The 19,854-nt window shown below is 41.4% G+C and overlaps 2 gene segments (V, D, J or C); both read right to left on the bottom strand.

Annotated features, from left to right (window-relative positions):
• LOC132882210 (Ig kappa chain V-III region MOPC 63-like) overlaps positions 1 to 19,266 on the bottom strand; it is a 202,077-nt gene extending 182,811 nt beyond the window's left edge. Inside the window, 2 exon segments of the V gene segment in view lie at positions 18,690 to 18,984; positions 19,091 to 19,266. Of these exon segments, the coding sequence occupies positions 18,690 to 18,984; positions 19,091 to 19,142 (347 nt within the window).
• LOC132882215 (immunoglobulin kappa variable 3-15-like) lies at positions 13,025 to 14,064 on the bottom strand. The segment is given in 2 exon segments: positions 13,025 to 13,780; positions 13,908 to 14,064. Coding segments are annotated over 2 exon segments (426 nt in total).
• Positions 19,267 to 19,854: the final 588 nt, after the last annotated feature.

The following is a 19,854-nucleotide window of genomic DNA, read 5'->3' as shown; positions in this document are numbered from 1 at the left end:
GGCTCCCAATCAAATTTCAAATTGTTTATAAAATACTACTATTGACCTTTAAAGCACTGAATAGTCTCACTCCACAGTACCTGAGTGAACTTCTGCTCCTCTATGACCTGCCACACCTACTTAGATCAAAAGGTGCAGGCTATCTGCTGGTACCTCGTATAGTGAAGGCTACATCAGGGAGGACAGCCTTTTCTTACAAAGCCCCACAGTTATGGAACAGCCTTCCAAGTAATGGTTGGGAATCAGACACAGTCTCAGCATTTAAGTCTCGGCTGAAAACATATCTGTTTAGTCAAGCCTTTTGTTAATGGTGTTTATGAGGTAAAGGTGTAGATCTGGAGGATCCTCAGACATAGATTGTTTTGGGAAACTGGGATGTAGCGAGCTGTCAGTCCCCCACTTGCTTGCTCACTCGAGTTTGTTGACGGTGTAGTGGCTGCTGCTTTATGTCCTGGGGCTCCCTAATGCTGTGTTACCTTCTGGCTCTCCCCTTTTAGTTATGCTGTCATAGTTAGTTTTGCCGGAATCCCTGCTTGTACTCAGTGCAATATGTATACTGTTCTTACTTATAATTCAGGTGATATTGGCCATACTTAACAACATGCCCCCCCCCCATCTGTCTCTCTGAGTTACATGTTGGTCCTGGGATTGAGATGCTGAACCTCTTCTGCTCCTCGGACCTGCCTGATCCATCCTGGTGCCCTGTGTCTGGTTGCAGTCTCATCGCATCGCTCCTGTGGAGGATGGCCCCATGTGAACAGTTGAAAGTCACACTTAGAAGATGCTCTGGACTCTTACAGTAATGCTTTTATGGCTGAGGACTACAGTTGTCTTGCTAACTTTAGGACTGCAGTGGTCATGAACAGTTTTGCACTCAAGTTTCCATGAATGAAGAGTTTATAACATCAACAAAATTGACTTCATGTTAAAACTGTTAATGCTATTGTCATGTTGTCTGTTGTTGCCCAAATGAGGATGGGTTCCCTTTTGAGTCTGGTTCCTCTCGAGGTTTCTTCCTCATGTCGTCTGAGGGAGTTTTTCCTTGCTACTCTTACCACAGCCTTGCTCATTGGGGATAGATTAGGGACAAATTAGCTCATGTTTTAAGTCGTTCAAATTCTGTAAAGCTGCTTTGCGACAATGTTTTTTGTTAAAAGCGCTATACAAATAATCTTGACTTGACTTTCCACCACCATGCTGACTAAAAAAGAAACAACAACAACAACAACTCTTTAGAGTTTAGGAAAGGAAATGTGCAGGTGGAAAGATGCTACTGAATCTTGTTCATGAACCAGTGATGAACTCTAGCAGCCCAGTGGAAATGGTCCCAAATTACATCATAGTAGGCCTGCTCTGGTTGTGCTGACACTCTCTGATCTAGTTGGGATACAGGATCTTGCAGATCATCAAGGAAAGGCAGGAGGAGTGTGGTGTTGTGTGGACCAAGTGTGGCATGGTGGTGGAGGACCCCACAGCGGCTGATGGCAGCACATGTGGTCACATTTCCTCCTCACTGCATGACCAGGGACATTAATTATGGCCTGGTGGCCAGTTATGTTCCTTCTCCTTCTCCCTCTTTTGGGATTACAGGGTTTTTTTTTTCAATTGCTTAAACACATTTTACTGAATGTTACCTTATTTTCTCAAAAATTTAAACACAATATTATCACATCTCACTCATCTGTTCAAATTACAGACTTCCAGCCCAAACGTAAACAGTCAATTGAAAGTCATTCGCTCTGTCCCTTACAGCAAACATTTCACTCAGATGAGACACACAATCAAGTAAAAATGATCACAAACACAATGACCACAAGACACGACCCAGATCAATTCAGGACACGACACCCAAACTTTGAGAGTCCCAGGAGCCAAATATTGCATCATTATCAAGTTTTTTTTTTTTTTTTTTTAAATGATGGCACTCAACATGCAATGATGAAAGTGTATAGGTACACCATATGCAAGAGCATGTTTCATTTTTTTTATTTTCTCAAATGCACTGCTGTTCAAAATAATACTGCAAGAGAGTAAAGTGATGTGCAAAAAAGAAAAATAACAGTTCTGTACATGCTGTAAAACTACAAAATCATTGCAAAGTAAAACAAAAGGTCATACCTGACAAAAGCATCTGTAAGGGAATGAATAATTTATGACTTTACAGTATTTGAGAGCTTTCATCCATCAGTTTCATGTCTTTGGGCGGGGTCAGGCCACAAAGACTCATCCACATCACACAAGATGTTTGCTTTCTAAAGGCAGCGAGGGAAAGATGCCCAGCTGTGTCTCAACCAGGTTTGGATTGACTCTCAAACATCGTCCTTACAAGTTTCTTCCATGGCCCTCAAAATATTCCCTCCAACATTCCGATTCCTGTCTTATACCTTCCACTGTCATGCTGAGAAGAATTCTCTTGTAGGGTTGAGAAATGGGGAGTATGCTGGCAAGAACACATTGGAAAACCCGGGATGGTCACTGAGCAAGTTAAATATGGCTGCAGCTAAAAACTGACATTGTCCCAAATCACAATGTATTGTGACACCTCTGACCTTCCAGCATCATTTTGTTCTCATTGTTCAGCATGCTCAGGAAGTTGATGTAGGTATTCCTCCTCGGTATACAAGTGCACTTCCATGGCAGGAAAACAGCTACATTTGTGCTGTGCTACAACAGATGTGCTGTGCTGTCAGGGCCCAGAGTGGCATGGCAGTGAGAACCCCATGTTCCCTCATGGCTGAACACATTATTACATTGCCTCCCCTCTGCCCAGGGGCTTCCACAGTGGCACGCTGTCCAGTAATGTTAAGTTCCCTTCTCCTTCTTTTAGTGAGATTAAATCCAGCCTCATCAATAAAACTGTACTCATGTGGGGTTTCCCTGGCATCAAGCCACCTGCCAATTCTACAAAAGAAAAAACACACAGTGCATCTTTGAGAGCTGCAATCAATCAATGTACAGTGGAGAAAAAACACAGTGTAAGATCTTTACACAGAGGAATTTTTGTTTGGGATCCATCCAGTACAAGCAATATGAACATTTTATTGAGTATATATTGAGTTCCTCCACTGAAAAAAGTGAAACAACTGAGACGTTCATTTGAAGTACGTTTTTACTTTGGTCTAATTGAAAATCATGGTTTTTGGTTTAAACCTGCTTTTGTCAGTTTGCCTAAATGTAAATAACGCTTCCCACAAACAAAATTAAAAATAACAATTTTACATGAAGTGTCCTTTCACTTCAAACCAGAGGATCTCGTGTCACGTGACCACGTGACGTCACCAGGCAGTCGGTTGCTCCATGTCCAGCAGTCCGCCATTACCTCGCTTCGAATGTTGTTGCACCAAGAAGTTATTCTAAATAAGGTAAGAATTCTTAAATTGTTTATTTTAATTGTAATTTGTGTTTTCCATGCACATTTGTGGTTGGTGGCAGATGGCCAACTCGTTAACGTTTCTTCACAGACACAGTCTTTTATTTTGGCGCGTTAGCTAAACCAGGTTGTTCAAGTGCAACGTTAAATTAATATTGCTGCTAATGTTATTTTTCTGTCATATAAAGAAAAATTTGGAATGCACATCCACACAGGGGTGGATATAGTCTGGCTAACGTGACTGCAAAGCTCTATGAGCTATTGGTCTGGCCAAGATATTAAGCCCAACCGTTTCCCAGAGCCCGTGGTTGACCCGCCTCCCTGAAATGCCTCAGTTTGCTACTGGTCGAAGCCAGAAAAGGCTGTGACGAAGCTTAAACCAATCACATCACTCTTTCCTCTGACGTATGTCACGCGACGGGGCTAACTGGTAGATTAAACTCTTACTGAAGCCGGTCGGGAGCAAGGCGAAAACGTCCTTCCTTTCAATAAATACCTCCAGGGCTGCTCTTTGCTCCATTTTCAATGAGAACTTGCTCCATGTTCGTAATGTTTCTTCCGCCATAGATTCTGTAAACAATCTATGGTTTCTGGTCGCAGTTCTACTACGTCACTGCCTTGAACACGCCTCTACCCAGGGCCGTTGGAGATGCTCAAAGTTGATTGGTTCCCGATTTTTCGGGAGCTTGGAAGAGCTGTAGATAGCTTGCCTTGCCAGACTAAGCTCGCAACAGGCCCTCATGTTGCGTCACGCTTAGGATGGGCGGGCCCAGGCTAGGGTGGATATTTGTTAACATTCCCAGTTTTACAAGCAACATATGTTCGTCTAAAAGATGCAGAAAGTCCGTGGAGTTGTTGTGGTTAGCATAATGTAGAACTATGGTAATAAGTGGCTGTGTGTCAGTGCGGTTAATTAACATTAGGTGAGGTGTGTATTCGGAGTCGGCCTGGTTCGTTTTTCTATAATGTTAGTTAGTTTAGTTAACTAACCGAGAGGGCCTGTCGGTCATGCACTGTATCCGGTCCGGACATGTACCGGTCAGTTGGAGCCCAGTGGCTGGGCTCCAACGCCACACACACACAGACAGACAGAGCAGGCAGCCATGAGGCGGAGAAGGTGAAACTTCATGGACGCGTTTTTTTTTTTTCAAATTGATGACTGAAATGCATGCTATCGTTTAACAGACATGTATGTTATTTACCAGCTGGGAGGTCCGTATGGTGAAATACCGTGACCGAGGTCTTGAAAGTACTGAGCGAGGCCTCTGGGCGGAGGTCAGTCTTCAAGGCCGAGGTCACGGTATTTCACCATATGGACCGACCTTAAGCTGGTAAATAATATATTTATTTGTTTCTTTACCAAATTCTAACAGAAAACGAGAGCGCCCGAAAGGGAAAACTGAGCCGAGCCGCCATTTTGAATCCTCATTCACGGCTGTAATGCAAATGGCTTCCTCCTCGGTATACAAGTGCACTTCCATCGCAGGAAAACAACTACATTTTGCCGCCTATGTAGTGCCCTATTTATACAAATAGGAGTCATTCAGGATTCAGCCATGTTTTTGCTCGGCGTTAGCAAGTTACAGGTTTTTAGCTTTCTCCTGAAGTGTTTTCTTTTATTTCTTCTTCCTCAGTTACATTTAAAACTCGCTTTCGCTGTGAAGACTGTCGTTATCACTATCCATGCTGTAAAATTAATGCTATTCTCCTGAGAAATGCGAAAATAAATGTTGACAAAAATTGCGACTATGTTTGTTGTTGTTGTGAACGAGCGAGTCACCAGCGGTCTGTAACCGGGGTCTTTATCGTAGGATACGGACCCGCTCGCCAGCCAATCAGAGCGCAGGATTTGATGGAAACTGGGCAGCGAAAAAAATAAAACAAGGTTATGTTAATTTGACAGAGGTGACGCATGTTCATCTGCTGCGTCTCTCATCCTCAGCCGCTACGTTCACAAAGCCACGGGAAGCTCTTCGTTTACCGCTCGTCACCGCTGAGTCACTGCACTGCACTTTGCATCACTTTGCCTTTCTGGTTCAGTGTAGCAGGAGTCTCCCTGAGTTTACTTAAGGTGTGGTTTATTTCAAGATTGTCATTTATGTTCCTGTGTAAGCCGATTTGTCTTTGATGCCTGCTGCAGACCTGCAGACCAGATTTTCTTCCTAAATAATGAAGTTGACAGGAGGTGATTGACAGTTTTCTGTGCCCCACAGACTTTTTTTTTTTTCTCATCTAGGCATATCACTTATCTCGGGATATCTTGTATGGTGACTTTGGCTTTTTTGCTCTAGAAGGAATCCTATGAATACTACTTTTATTATTCTAAACATATAAAAACGACAAGAATGGATTATGTACGAGACAGTGAGTACTGATTACAGAGGAAGAATTTAGGCCTGTCATCCCCTCTCTCTGCCCTACATTTCCTGTCTCTCTGTCAGATAAAGCATAAATGAATAAAACAAATAAAAAATATAATTAGATAAGAGGAAAAATCATATTCCACTTTTTCATCTGTCAGTGTAATGTTAATTCAGTGCTATATCACCAGTGTAGCCTAATTAATAGTTTATTCTGCAGTGATAGCTCTGGTTAATGCTGACTGTCCCAGCAAAGAACTAAATGTGAAATCTCACCTTTTTTCTTTGTGTTTACAGGTTTGCTGTTGTTTCCTGACAAATTTAGCCATATTGCCCAATTTGGTAAGTCCCAAAATGAACAACTTTGAATATTATTCTCATGTATATTTAAATAGGAATGACAAACCCAAAATAAAAATGCAGTACATTAGAAAATAGCTTAGAATTTACCACAGACGTATACTTACTAATGTGGCATGTTACCTTCCTCCCAGTGGAATGCAAGTTGTTTTTTACCATGCAATAACAATAATTAAATAAATTTACAAAACTTTAAGTAATTTCATGCAGGGTTGCATAGCCTTAAAAGTTTATCTAAAATATTAAAGTTAAAAGAATGGTTGCAGTTATTGTGCCAAAAAATAAATCACTTTTGTTTTTGTCTCATACAGTATAAACCCATTCACTTCTTCCAACTTGTAATTGCTGGCGTCCTTGGACAAGCACCACAGCAAGCTGATCGAGATCATCAGAAACAAGGGAGGAGCTGTTAGAGAGAAGACCCAGAATATACTCAAAGTTCTGTATCGAGGATGTACTTGCTCAATACACAGTGTTTCCTCTCGGATTTTTTTCAGCACTAAGGACTCCTCCACTTTACTGAAAGCCTCCACTCCTCCCATCTGTTCTCCTTCACTCTGCTTCACTTTGCAGTGGTGGCCTGCTGCTGGAAAATGGAGTGAAAATAAAGTGGAAACACTGCTAGAGCATAGTTTGCCTTATTTCATAGAAATAGTCACATTGGAAATAGGAGTTGTTCAATGTTAATTTTGTAAACGTATTTGATTATGGAGTTAGATTACAAACTCAAACTATGTACTACGCTTATGTTTTGAGTTTGACAGGCCTTTTAACAAGTTTCCTCATACCTTTGTGAATTACAGTTAGTGTAACTTCCATGCTCACTGCCCATTTGTGCATTGTGTAGTGTTTGCATCTTCAGTCAAGTTGCAAAACTGAACAGCACGATTGTATGTGTGTGTTTGCACGCTACCGAGACCCTCGAGGTGAACTTAAAGAGAGAGAGTGTCTGCTGAAGTGTCTTATTGTGTACCTTGGGGAAGATGTGGACAAACTCATCAAGGAGTATCTGGGAAGTAGTTTTGCATTAATCTCTTAAACTGGTATTTTTACACTTAAGCCCTATTTTAAAAATATTTTTGGTGTCTAAATGATGAGTTGCTGGTCTACTACTGCCTGATCGGTTAGTTTGTTTGTGACTTAGTTTAGATCCAAACTAACCCTTTAAAACACTGAAGCCGCACAATCATATAGCTATATAGGATACATGATACCTATTATCAGTACTTGTATCAATATTTTACTTGTGATAAAGTCAAATGTTATGATAAAAAAAATATTTAGAAAATCCTCTGAGGAGGTATCTGCTGCGCTTTGCAAGTCATAACATTTTGACATCATTATATCACTAATGTTAAGGTTTTTATGCATATGTAATTGGGAGACTTGTTTGTGCTGATCACTTTTTATATTGGATAATTTTTTATATTGTTACATCAGACACTGGTTTCATCAAAATGACTCTCTAATAAATGGCTTGTCCTTTATCAGGTTGTTCAGCGGGATCAAGCAGAAACAGAGCTCAAGAGATGTACAATGGCAGCGTTTGTCATCCGGCCGGAGGAGGATCTTCTCCAGCCACCAGATGACATTGGGATTGTTATTGAAGGTGAAGAAGTCCTCAACAAGTTGCCATCAGTCGCACATGCATGTGCCATGTTATTTGGCATCATCTATGCTCTAAACCTGAGCTATCCAAGTGAGCTCAAACACACTTTTGATGCACTGCAGAAAATATTCATGGAGATAGAACCAAAGAAAATGACTCGCAGAGTGTTCAGTCTGAGTGTAAAGCTCTCAATATTGGATTAGTCCAAGAAAGACATTTGGATACAGCATGTTTTCGTTCTGTTTTACAGCTTGTATTCAAATATATTCCACGATAATAGAAGTTTACAATTGAACTGCTTTTTTCCGAGGTTCATTTGTTTGGTCTCTGGATCTCGCATTTGTAGTGGTTCAAAATAATGTGACATTCATACAGTCTGGTCATATTATCAAAGGATAGCCATGTTTTAACGCTGTTAAAAACTGTGTAAATACATTTTAATGGCTATTACATGTTTCAAGTTTTAAAGAAGAAATTTACAAACACGTTTTACGTGTTAAGAGTTATGCGGTTAAAGGGTAACTGTGTTTTTTTGGGGGTAAATGATTGATCGGACAAAAATCTTTTCAATTGGTCCACGATCCACAACCGTATGGAAAGGAATTCTATGGAGATAGACTTTACTGTTGTATTAGAATAGTACTTTAGTAGAATATTAAGATCTTATGTATAGAAAAGTGAGATCATTGTTTAACCAGAAACAGTGGTTATATCACTGTGTGCAGTTTGACCTCACAGAACACAGGAGTTGTTGGTCGACTGCTGCCTTGATCAGTGCAGTTTGTGTGATTGTGTAGGACTTTTATTTATATTCCAGCTCTGATCTCCAACCGCTGAAAGTCACACGGTAACACTAATGAACCGACCAAGGCAGCTGTAGACTAAGCGCTCCTGTGTCCTGTTCTGTTCTTCTAAAATGACTGTTTTGGTCAGTGGGGTCTGATGACTTTGAACACAGCAATATAACGGTTGTTTCTGGTGAAACAAAATGGATCTGACTCTTTAACAAAATGTAGATCTGTAGGAATCCTATGCTGTCAGGCACCGATAATAACAATCTGAACCTGCCAGTGTCAAAAACAAGCAAATACTTTAATGGACATACTTTGACGTGCACAACTGCCCCATTTGATTACACTGCAGCAGCTGTTCAATGGTTGCCAGGTACAGTACCATTCCTCCTCAGCAGTGGACTGACTGAAAAGATTCTTGTCCCTGTCAAACACCCTATTTACACCCCAAACCCCAGGGAAATAAGGCCCAGGTAAAAATAGATTAAAAAAAAAACACATGGAAAAGATCATAATATTTTTTTCCTGATTGATGTGTAAAACTCACTGCTTTACTGATTGCAATAAATGCAGCTTTGTTAAGATACATAAAAGTTGATGCATATTTTGAAAGGCCATCACAATAAAAGGTCTTTTTGAAAAGAATATTCCTGTTTTTACTTCTAAGTAAACAACATGGACTGGAGCAAAATGTTTTTTGCTTTACCCGAAGTGAAAATTCTACTATTGTATGAAAGTACATCGAGCTTATGTTGTAGGTAAAAATGTAAGTTGTAAAAATGCAAAAAATATGGTACTATTATATTAAGTAATGTTTTGGCTTATGATCAAATAAAAAATATTGATTAGGTTAAAGAGGGGTGGCACGGTGGTGTAGTGGTTAGCGCTGTCGCCTCACAGCAAGAAGGTCTGGGTTCGAGCCCCGTGGCCGGCGAGGGCCTTTCTGTGCGGAGTTTGCATGTTCTCCCCGTGTCCGCGTGGGTTTCCTCCGGGTGCTCCAGTTTCCCCCACAGTCCAAAGACATGCAGGTTAGGTTAACTGGTGACTCTAAATTGACCGTAGGTGTGAATGTGAGTGTGAATGGTTGTCTGTGTCTATGTGTCAGCCCTGTGATGACCTGGTGACTTGTCCAGGGTGTACCCCGCCTTTCGCCCGTAGTCAGCTGGGATAGGCTCCAGCTTGCCTGCGACCCTGTAGAACAGGGTAAAGCGGCTACAGATAATGAGATGAGATGAGTGAGAAATAGAGTTGGAGGAGGAGGAGGACAATGAAGGGCACAGCTTCTAACTGAGTTTTAACGTTACGCATCCAGTCGGGTAATCCTCTGTGTAGAATCCATCTCTGCTGTTTCTTGGGTGGCTCACCATCTCGTTCTCGTCGTTGCATGTGTTGTCCGTGTCCAATGAAGCGTTCAGTTCAAAGCAAATAAAGTTTGTGTAGTGTGTACCAAACTGAGAAAGGAAATCTTCAACAGTCTTTCAACAAAGTTCAGCAGAATACCTAAAGCAGGTCCGATGCTAGTCAGTAACGCATCAGGCTAGACTCTCCAGCTAGCACTCTCAAATCAAAAAACATAAAATGTCCATAGTTTCAACAGAAAACTTTTCTATTCACTCAAATATAACTTTACTGAAAGTGTAGCACTTTTAATCTATCAAATAATCTCACTTAAACCAAGAAATTATGTCTTAAACAACGTTTTCTCTAGGCTATTTCTCAATGCGTCTTTCCCTCAGATCTCTGTTATCTCATCTCTCTCGAATTCTGAGTAAAGCCTCACTCACAACCCGCCGTAAGTGTTTTGGACACGCACGGGTCACAGGGTTTGGTAGCTCGCAGCTGTGCCGCAGGGTTTTGGTGAACCTGGGGGAAAGTTTGGTGGAGGAGTACGGGAAAAATACTTGTCAAGAACAGGTTGCACACCTGACTTCCTCGAGGCGTGGGCAAAATTGCGCCGTTAGCCCGTGGAAAGCGTATATCTGACGCACGTGATCAGTGTGTGTTCAGTGAGTGTGGAGTGTGTGTGACTTGCATTTTACCAGTTTCCTGCACTACGAGTTCGGGCCGCACTTGTGAAGCGTGTGTGATGCATGTGATTAGCATGTTACAATCACTCATAACTTGCGTGTGATGCAAGCCAGGAGTGGGTATAAAACCAGCATGTCTGCAGCATTCTGCATCTGCTTTTCAGCTGAAGAACATTGGATATTTTGGATGAAAAATTTAAAAAAATTCAGTTTAAAGTTTACAAAATGGGACCCAAAAATAAGCGAGCAAAAGTGAAGTAACCCAGCCTGAAACAGCAGAGGGGGAGGAGGAGGAAGAGTTTGATGATGATGATGATGATGGTAGCAGCACCGGCGAGCCCTGCACGGACAGGGAGAAGTTTTCCTTCAAGCCGGCAGAAGGCACAGCACCCCGCCAGAGGGATTTCCACAGGTAAATACACATGCTTTAAACATTCATTTCAGTATCTATATGCTTATGTAATTAATATTATAGATGCTGATTTTCATGTACGTTTCAGCTAACGATGCCCAGAAGTGAGGACACTGCAATCCCATCATCGCTGTCAGGCCATTGTGCCATGCTCAGTGATGAGGACAAGGACATCCCGACACCCCGTCCCACCACTCAGCAGGAGCAGGACAGCAGCTCGGAGTCAGAGTGTGTTTCGGTCCTCAAACTGTTGGGCTATTTAGTTGGGATTTTTTACAGTGTAATAAAATGCGTTTTTCCCTTATACTCATGTTTTATTATTTGACGTTTGCATGGTAAATTAAACATATACTCAAATAACAACAGCAAATGAGGTGGTCTTCTTCCTTTCTACAATGCTACACGCTACACGATCGGATCCTTGGTTCCTCCCCAATATATATACCCAGAGTCTTGCCCCTCGTGTCGTGTGCAGGTCGCGTGCGCTGCGTGAAGGTCGCCACACATAGGGGTAGAAAGTGAGATGTACTTCTGTCTTGCGCGCCGCACAAATAGCAAGTGTGGAATACTTGTGTAGTATTTCTGAGGCACGTCACTCATACAATGACCGAGCGTCACTCATGCATCTTACTGTCATCGCAAAAATCCCTACTAGCCGCGCTGCTGACTTGGTTCAGATGCACAAAAGGAATACGGGTCCCGTACGTAGTGTATGCGTTCTTGATTTGTCGCAAGACCCGTAGAATTTGCATGTGCAGGCCCAAAAGTCTCCACGGGCAGTTTGTGACCTTCTACAGCACTGAACACACGCAAGTGTCGCGCAAGTCTCAAGCACGGTTTTGCCTTTTTTTTTTTTACTGTAGACCGCCTGTAGCAGCATGTACAGCGGGTTGTGAGTGAGGCTTTAGGTTTCGCTTCCTCTTTCTCTCCCGCTACATCCTGTAGAGGGAGCGCTAACGTTCAATTTACTCATTCCTAACCTTTTAAAGCTCGACTGAGTTTCTTCTGTCACTTGTGAAGTGAATAATATTTTGCATATTTTCTGTTTTTTTTCTTTAAGTGCATGACTTGTTCTCAATAAAATAATCAAAAACTTAACAATGTTTTGAAGTTTATTATTATTATTATTATTATTATTATTATTCATGTTGTTTTAAGGGTACCATGCATTACTCTGTAAACCTTGGTTACATCTCCTTGTGCTTCCTCTTCCTCTTCCACCTCCTCTCCTTGTCCTCTTCCTCTACCCTCGACAAGTGAACTGACCCCTGGCCTTTTGATCTGTCGGATTGGTGTGTGAACAGTTTTGACTCTTGGTGTTTCCACCTGGGGAATTGTGTGATAATTGAGTTGGAGCTGTGATCACTTGTGTTAATGATACTGAATGCCAGTGCTTTTTATAAATGAGCACATGGTGCAGCCAGTGAGATACGAAGGGATTTGTGTGAAGAGTTTTTCAGAAAAAGTTCAGCAAATCTGAATCATGTGTGAAAACAGGGGAATCGAGTTTATCGCTTTGGGAAATAGCGCTATCTTTTGGTAGCTGGGGTCATGGATTTGGATGTTTAGTTAATAGGCCCAGTTACAGTGTGTCAGTGATCCAGAAAAACTGTAAACACATGTGACATCATGTGAATAATATGTGATAAATCAAACATAATCTGGTCATTTATATCTGGATTTCTGTTCATCTCCATGATTTATAATGATCCTCTCAGTGTTCTGGAAATCTAAATCTAGAGGTAACTCATTTGAAGTCATTTTTATGAACATAACAAACACAAAATCATTTGCACTAATTGGTATTTCCAGCCCCCAGCAGGGCAGTGACCCCCAGCGGTGATGCAGGGACCCAGTATAGGATGCAAACCAATGAAAACCTGATAGTTAATGATCATGCAGCTGGAATAAAAGGACATTTTGATGAGAGTTAAAGAGCGTTATTGTGTAATATTAGCTGCTGTGAGATCAAATCAGTGCAGAACTTTCACTTTTCTAAGCTTTGTGTTGCAACATGAAGATCAGTGAGATTTGGAGCTGATAGAGTTTTGCTCATATTCATGTGAAACGCTTGATAATCACCACCTCATTTTATTTACAATGATATTGATTCACCCTCTGATCTCACAGAACTCCATAAAGTGACTGAATGTTTGGAGTTAACGTTCCACTCCGTGCTCGATCATGGAGCTCCTTTTACAACTAAACTCTTTGTAGTTCAGCAGATAAACTCGGAATCACATCCATGAAATGTCTCAGTCAGTATTTCGGCCTCATCACAGGACTGAGACAGCTCTGTTCTACACACACTGCTTTCTGCCCTGTACATGCGACCTCTGGGGAAAATGATTCATGAACATGCTGTTAGCTTCCACTGTGTGTGTGTGTGTGTGTGTGTGTGTGTGTGTGTGTGTGTGTGTGTGTGTGTGTGTGTGCTGGATCACATCGTCCCCCTCAGCACCTGCAGTAGGTCCCAGCTGCAGCACTCACACACACCCAGGTTTTTGTACGACGCTCTAACACTGTGTGAACACCCAGCTACTACTGATCACATGGTAACTCTGACAGTAATAATCTCCAGCATCTTCAGTCTGGACTCCACTGATGGTCAGAGTGAAATCAGATCCAGATCCACTGCCACTGAAACGAGCTGGAATACCTGATTCTCTAGTGTTAGCATCATAGATCAGGAGTTTAGGAGCTTCTCCAGCTTTCTGCTGATACCAGGACAAAAGATAACCACCACTATAGTAAACAGCAGGACTGGTTTTACAGCTGATGGTGAGTGTGTCTCCTGGAGAAACAGATTTCACTGCAGGACTCTGAGTCACAGTCACCTGACCTCTGGATCCTGAAAAAAATAAGAAGAATAAATCCGTTCCCTTCATTAATAATGATGTTGAGGTTGAAGTTCATCTAGTCGGCCGACTTCCCATGGATTTGTCAGCTGAACAGTAGAAGATAAAGCATTGTGTTACCTCGAGCGCAGAGGGCCAGTGTGCAGATGAAGACGCTGATCAAACTCATGGTTGCTGTGGGTGAAGTCGCTGAGCAGCAGCTCTCAGTCATGAAGTGTTAAAGTCACAGGACTATAAACACTCGCAGAGCGCTGAAGCATGAGCTGATAATGCAAAGTGGAACCTCTCTCGATGGAAACATCTGGTGAAAGTTCTGCTCTATTCTCGAGAAAGAGAACCACTCAGCCATCTTCATGTAAATCTCTCTCTCACTTCAATGATCTCTCTCTCTCTCTCTCTCTCTCTGCTTTAGTGTGCTTTTATTCAGGATCGTCTGTTGAGGGACATTTTACTGCTCGACATAGAAATCTGTCCAACAATGATATTTTCGCTCTGATCAGAACATCCCTGTTTCCTGCTCTGTAGAAGCAAAGCCTGCTGTGCCCAAAGCTCCAAGACTGAAGGGACAAAATCAGTCCATTATTCGCTGTAACAGATTCCGTCTCTGCTTTGAACTGAACTCCACTGAATTCTGAGGTGAGTGGGTCAGTGGAATGAAAGTCCTTCACCAAGTTCATGAATTGTTTTGATTTGATCGTGGGGTCATCCTGGTTCTCCACTCTTCACCTTCAGAGCAGATACTGGCAGGTATCTATTGGCCTGCTCATATATATAACATGGCCAACTGTACATGTGCAATCTTCTCAGAGCCACTTGCTTCAGGAAGGAAGCTGAGCGAGCAGACTCTTCTCTTCTGAGTCCTTAAAATAAAGTCCAGATCTTATTATCTCTAGTCGCTTTATCTTGTTCTACAGGGTATAAAGTCCAGAGTTCAGTCAGAAAATCAGAACAAAACAATGTTTAAGAAACTGACATTCACAATAACAGCACCAGATTCCTTCCCTCCTCACTGAGGTCATCTTATAATTGCCATAGATTACTGCACTTTTATATACGTCGTATACCTCATACAACATCCAAACACTTCTCAAATCAGTCACTTTCCTACAATCTGAACCTCCTGAACCTACAGACTGAGATCTCCAGTCTCCAGGTTCGAACTGAATTCTTTCACAGGTGCTAAAGATCAGTGGCGAACCGTGAGCACTACAGCTGGGCCTTCACCTCAGCCCTCATATTGATGAGAAAATAAATAATCGCGGCAAAGGCACAGAGGATGACTTGAAAGCGTTAAGTAACTGATCGTTTAATTAACGACGACAAGGATGTAAACAAACAGACCATAACATCAAAACTTCCCCAACAGGAAACATTGCATAAAACTCGTGACATTAAAAAAAATATATATATATATATGCTAACAGCACTATTAAATAACAGCGTACAAAAAAACAAACACAATCTTCAAATCTTCAAACTGTAATGCAATTTCAAATGAATAATTCTTAAAGTTGGCAATAAAAAGACATATATTTTAAATTGACATGAAGTACAAATAGCCTACATTTCCATTTCGGGAGGCGCATCAAATAAAAGTCTTTTTATAGTTCCCGCTACACCCCCTTAATTTTACAGTGATTAAAATGGGAGAATGAAAATAATAATGATCACCATCATCATGAAATCATGAATGAATATCATCGTGAATAATAATGTTGAAAATAATAATAATTTATCTACTGAAAGGGCAATTTTACACTATGTACAAACTGAATGCCCACTTGGAATTTCCAAACACTTGAAACACCAAAAGGTGGCTTATAAAATCCTACCTACATGAAAACAAAATCCATACGTCGGTCTTTTTTTGTAAAGTGGGCAATGGCAGCGTCATAAAGTTTGTCCTTTGATTTGAGCTCCAAAAGAAGTGCTTTTTTTATTATCTCCAGCTTTTCGGTGAAAGGTCGCCTTGAAAAAGGCGATGCTAGCAAGCTAGCCACAACGTCGCTCTCGTTATCCACCATTCAACTCTCAACCACTAATTCTATCAATTTTATTTTGCCCGCTACTGTCCTGTCGGCTAGGAGCATTGGCTAGGACTTCATGAAGGCCTACAATCTTTTGTTTTTGTCCCGCCCACTTAAAATCAAACATTGATTGGTCAATTTCCCCATCATTCTCCATATCAAAATACATAGCTCAGGCCTTCTCAGGGACTTGTGAAGTCCTAACCAATTAATGAGCTCGCTCTCCATGAGGGACGATTTTGATTGGACAGCGTGTTTCAGCCAGTAACCCTTTCATTGCTGATGTGAACTTGACAGTAAACTTAACTGAAGAACACGTGAGAAATGTATTAGTGTATGGTATTAAATTAGACAGTTTTTAAAAAAATATATGCATATTTATATTATTTATTAGCTACTTTTGGTCCAAAATTTTTAAGGCCTTCTCTGAAGGCCTAGAAGGCCCTGACGGTTCCCCTCTGCTAAAGATTATGGAGCACATCGCCGACTTTGCAGACTCTGCAGTATACAGTCGGATTTACGGATTTGCAATGACGTACGCTTGTTTAAAAGGTATGAAATGTTTCTGTTGTTTCTACAAATGAGTAAATTAGTGCTGATTTCACTTGATGAAGCTCAGCATGTTTTATTTTCTTCCTCAGTGTATTTATCTTTTATCACCCCGGTGCTCTGACAGGAGCTGATTGTCTGATCTTTTAGCTCAGAATATAATCAGAGTAAAGGAAGCAAGAGCTTCACAGGCACAGATGTTTTAAATTCCTCATGTTTAATATTACACACCTCACCATATTTATCTCCAGGGATGGAGTCCGTATCTGCTGGGGTGGAGTGGGTTAGCCACCAGTCTGCCTCTGCTTTGTGAAATGTGCAGAGAGAATGTACTGGCGAATATTGTAATGACTGTGACACCATAAATACAGTCATTACACCATCACGTTGACCTGCATCAAACTGGCTCCACATTTAGCTTCAGTCTGATGAAGATTTGTGTTCAACTGTGGTGATTTTTTCCTTCACCAGGATCTCAGGTCATGAATGTTTAAGGGATTCAATTCCATTCTGTTTTATTTATCTGGGGGAGAAAAGGAGTCTGTTTGGTGGTGAAACTTTACAGATGATGAGAAAATGAACATTGAAATGTAGAATAATATAGAAATGAATGTTGACTCTAATGGCCCTTTTCCACTACCCTTTTTCAGCTCGCTTCAGCTCACTACAGCCCGACACGGCTGGCGTTTCGACTACCTCAGAACAGCACGACTCGGCTCGCTTCAGCCCTGCTTAGCACCCAAAACTCGCATGGTTTTGGAGTGGGGCTGAAGCGAGCCAAACCGAGCTGAGTGAGGCTGGGGGCGTGAGCAGACACTCCCCTGTGCACTGATTGGTGAGGAGGAGTGTCCTGACATGCCCACACACGCCCCGCGAGCATGCTGGGATCTGTAAACACCGCAAACCCGGAAGAAGAAGAATTACGAATTACGAGAATTTCTGTAGCCTTATGCGCCTCGCCTCATCTATACGCTCTTGCCAGTATCTGTCCGCGTTGTCGGTGACAACATGCCACAGCACCAAGACCAGCAACACTAACGACTCCATGTCCTCCATGTTTATTGTTTACTATCCGGGTCATGAGACTACCGCTTAAAAGGTCACTGATGTCACTGTTTGCGCCGCCTAATGACATCACGTGACGTCCACCCACTTTCGCTAACTCCACCCAATGTGTCCACCCACTTCCAGCCAGCACGGTTCAGCGCGGTTGTAGTCGAAATGCAACTCCAACAGCCCCAATCAGCTCGACTCAGCCCAACTCGGCCGCGTTTGTAGTGGAAAAGCAGCATTATTGAAAGATCCTGCAGTACAGTGCGTGTTACAGTAGTGTGTAGGAGACACTGCTCCTCTTAGCACAAGGAGGAAATCATCAGATACCATCAGACACATCAGCTGATTTTTCATCACAGGAGGAACAGCTGATTAAGAGCGTTCTGATTTTCAGGAATGATTATTTTTTAAACATGTCGACTTTATGGAAGGCATTGATGGATGTTGTAAGAATTTTCTTGGCTTCTACAGAGGACCAAACTCCACTGAGCGCACTTTAACATTCACATCATTCTGCGATTAAACAGAATTCGAGTTAATGTGATTCAATGTGATGAAATTCTCTATTTATTTTAATGTTTCTATGAATTCCGACATGATGCAGGAAATCTGAAATAATTTTTCTGCACAAATTGACAGTGTCCCTAATAATCTCAAATAATTTTTCACAAAACAACATTTTGAAAACGTTTGTTGTCTGTGAGTGGATTAGTATTCTCATGAACTCGAGCTGATGAAATGTAAATGTTTGTAATTTTTATGAAAACTTCATCTCCATGTTCATTGTGAATTTTATAAAATGAAACTGCTTCATGGATTTTTATATTTTGAAAATAATTAGTGAATCTTCAGAAATTAATAATAAATAAAGGCTAGATGTTCACTTTAGGTGGCATTTTCTGGAGAAGACTAAATAATAATAATAATAATAAAAAATGAACAGCAAGTCAATATTTTTCCATAATAATTAATGCCATTAACCAAGATGATGATAATAACTCTCATGATGCCTTACTTCATAAATATAACATTTATCTTATGATGAAGAAACTGTCAGATCATGATTAATAAATTAACTATTGATTGTAAATTATTAAAGTGCTAATAATGATGAAAGTGCTCAGTGCTGTAGTGGGTTTGAGTTGATGATGTTCAGTGGAGTGCAGCTTTAGCAGCTCTGCAGCTGTTCTCAGATCAGTGTGTGTTTCTGAGTCAGAGCACTTCCTCTACAGCTGAGGGAGGTTTTTGTACGGCGCTATAACACTGTGTGTACGGAGTGGTGTCATCCTGCTGACAGTAATAATCTCCTGCATCTTCAGACTGAACTCCAGAGATTTTTAGATTATATTGTGAACCAGATCCACTGCCACTGAAACGACCTGGAATCCCAGACTGACGATTAGTTGCAGCATAGATCAGGAGTTTAGGAGCTTCTCCAGGTTTCTGCAGGTACCAGTGGAGGTTACTGTAAACACCCTGACTGGCTGTACAGGTGAGAGTAACAGATTGTCCTGGAGAAACAGACTGAGATCCTGGAGACTGAGTCAGGACGATTTCCCCAAAGGACTCTAAAGAAAAGGATGCAGAGTTAAAAGAATGGAAACAAATGTAGTAGTGAGTGTGAGAGTGATGTGATGATTTGTATGAATAATAAAAGTAAAGAGAGTGTCTCACGGTGAGCGAGGAGTCCCAGTGTCCCCAGCAGTAGAATCAGTACCATCATCATTGTGCTGCGTGTCAGTGGCTCTGAAAGGACTGAACACACTCTGATCAGCACTACAGCTCTTAAAGTGTGTGCAGCAGTGACACAGCACACACATGCAAACACCACAACTCTGTGTCTCTGTGTGTGTGTGTGTGTGTGTGTGTGTGTGTGTGTGTGTGTGTGGTCACTGGAGTGTAACAGAGGTTTTTGTACGACGGCTTCATTAGAATGTATCACTGTGGTGGACTTTCGGTGGAGGAACCAAACTCATCATCAAAAGTAAGTGATTTTAATTTTTCCTTAAACTCTAAAATGCAATTTCTTTTCTCCATCAGTTTCACTGATAACATTAGATGTAAAGTTAAATATAATTTCTGTCATCACTGACATTTCTATAAAGCAGTCTGTGTAAATTGTGTTGATGGGTAAAGCAATGTTCTCTTTGTTTGTTCGTGGACCTGAAGCCAAATGACTTTAAGCCTAAAGCTTTTAGACTTTAATGAGTTTTAGAGTTAGGAACTGTTTTTATGTCTATGGGTAGAGTTTATAGATGCTGCTGAAGGTCATAGAAGTTTCCAGAAGTTTCTCCTGAACTGCAGTAATGTGAGAACAGTGTGGATCACTGCACTGATTACTGAACACACATGAATGTCTCCAGTCTGGACTCTTAATCAGCAGTAATGAGTAAATGTTGTGTAAGCGTGTGTAAATGTGTGTGTTTATTGTGTGTTTG

Source organism: Neoarius graeffei, chromosome 2 (assembly GCF_027579695.1).
Source record: "Neoarius graeffei isolate fNeoGra1 chromosome 2, fNeoGra1.pri, whole genome shotgun sequence".
NCBI lineage: Eukaryota > Metazoa > Chordata > Actinopteri > Siluriformes > Ariidae > Neoarius > Neoarius graeffei.
The sequence above is the reverse complement of the archived record's forward strand: the minus strand, read 5'-3'. Positions and strand labels throughout refer to the sequence as shown.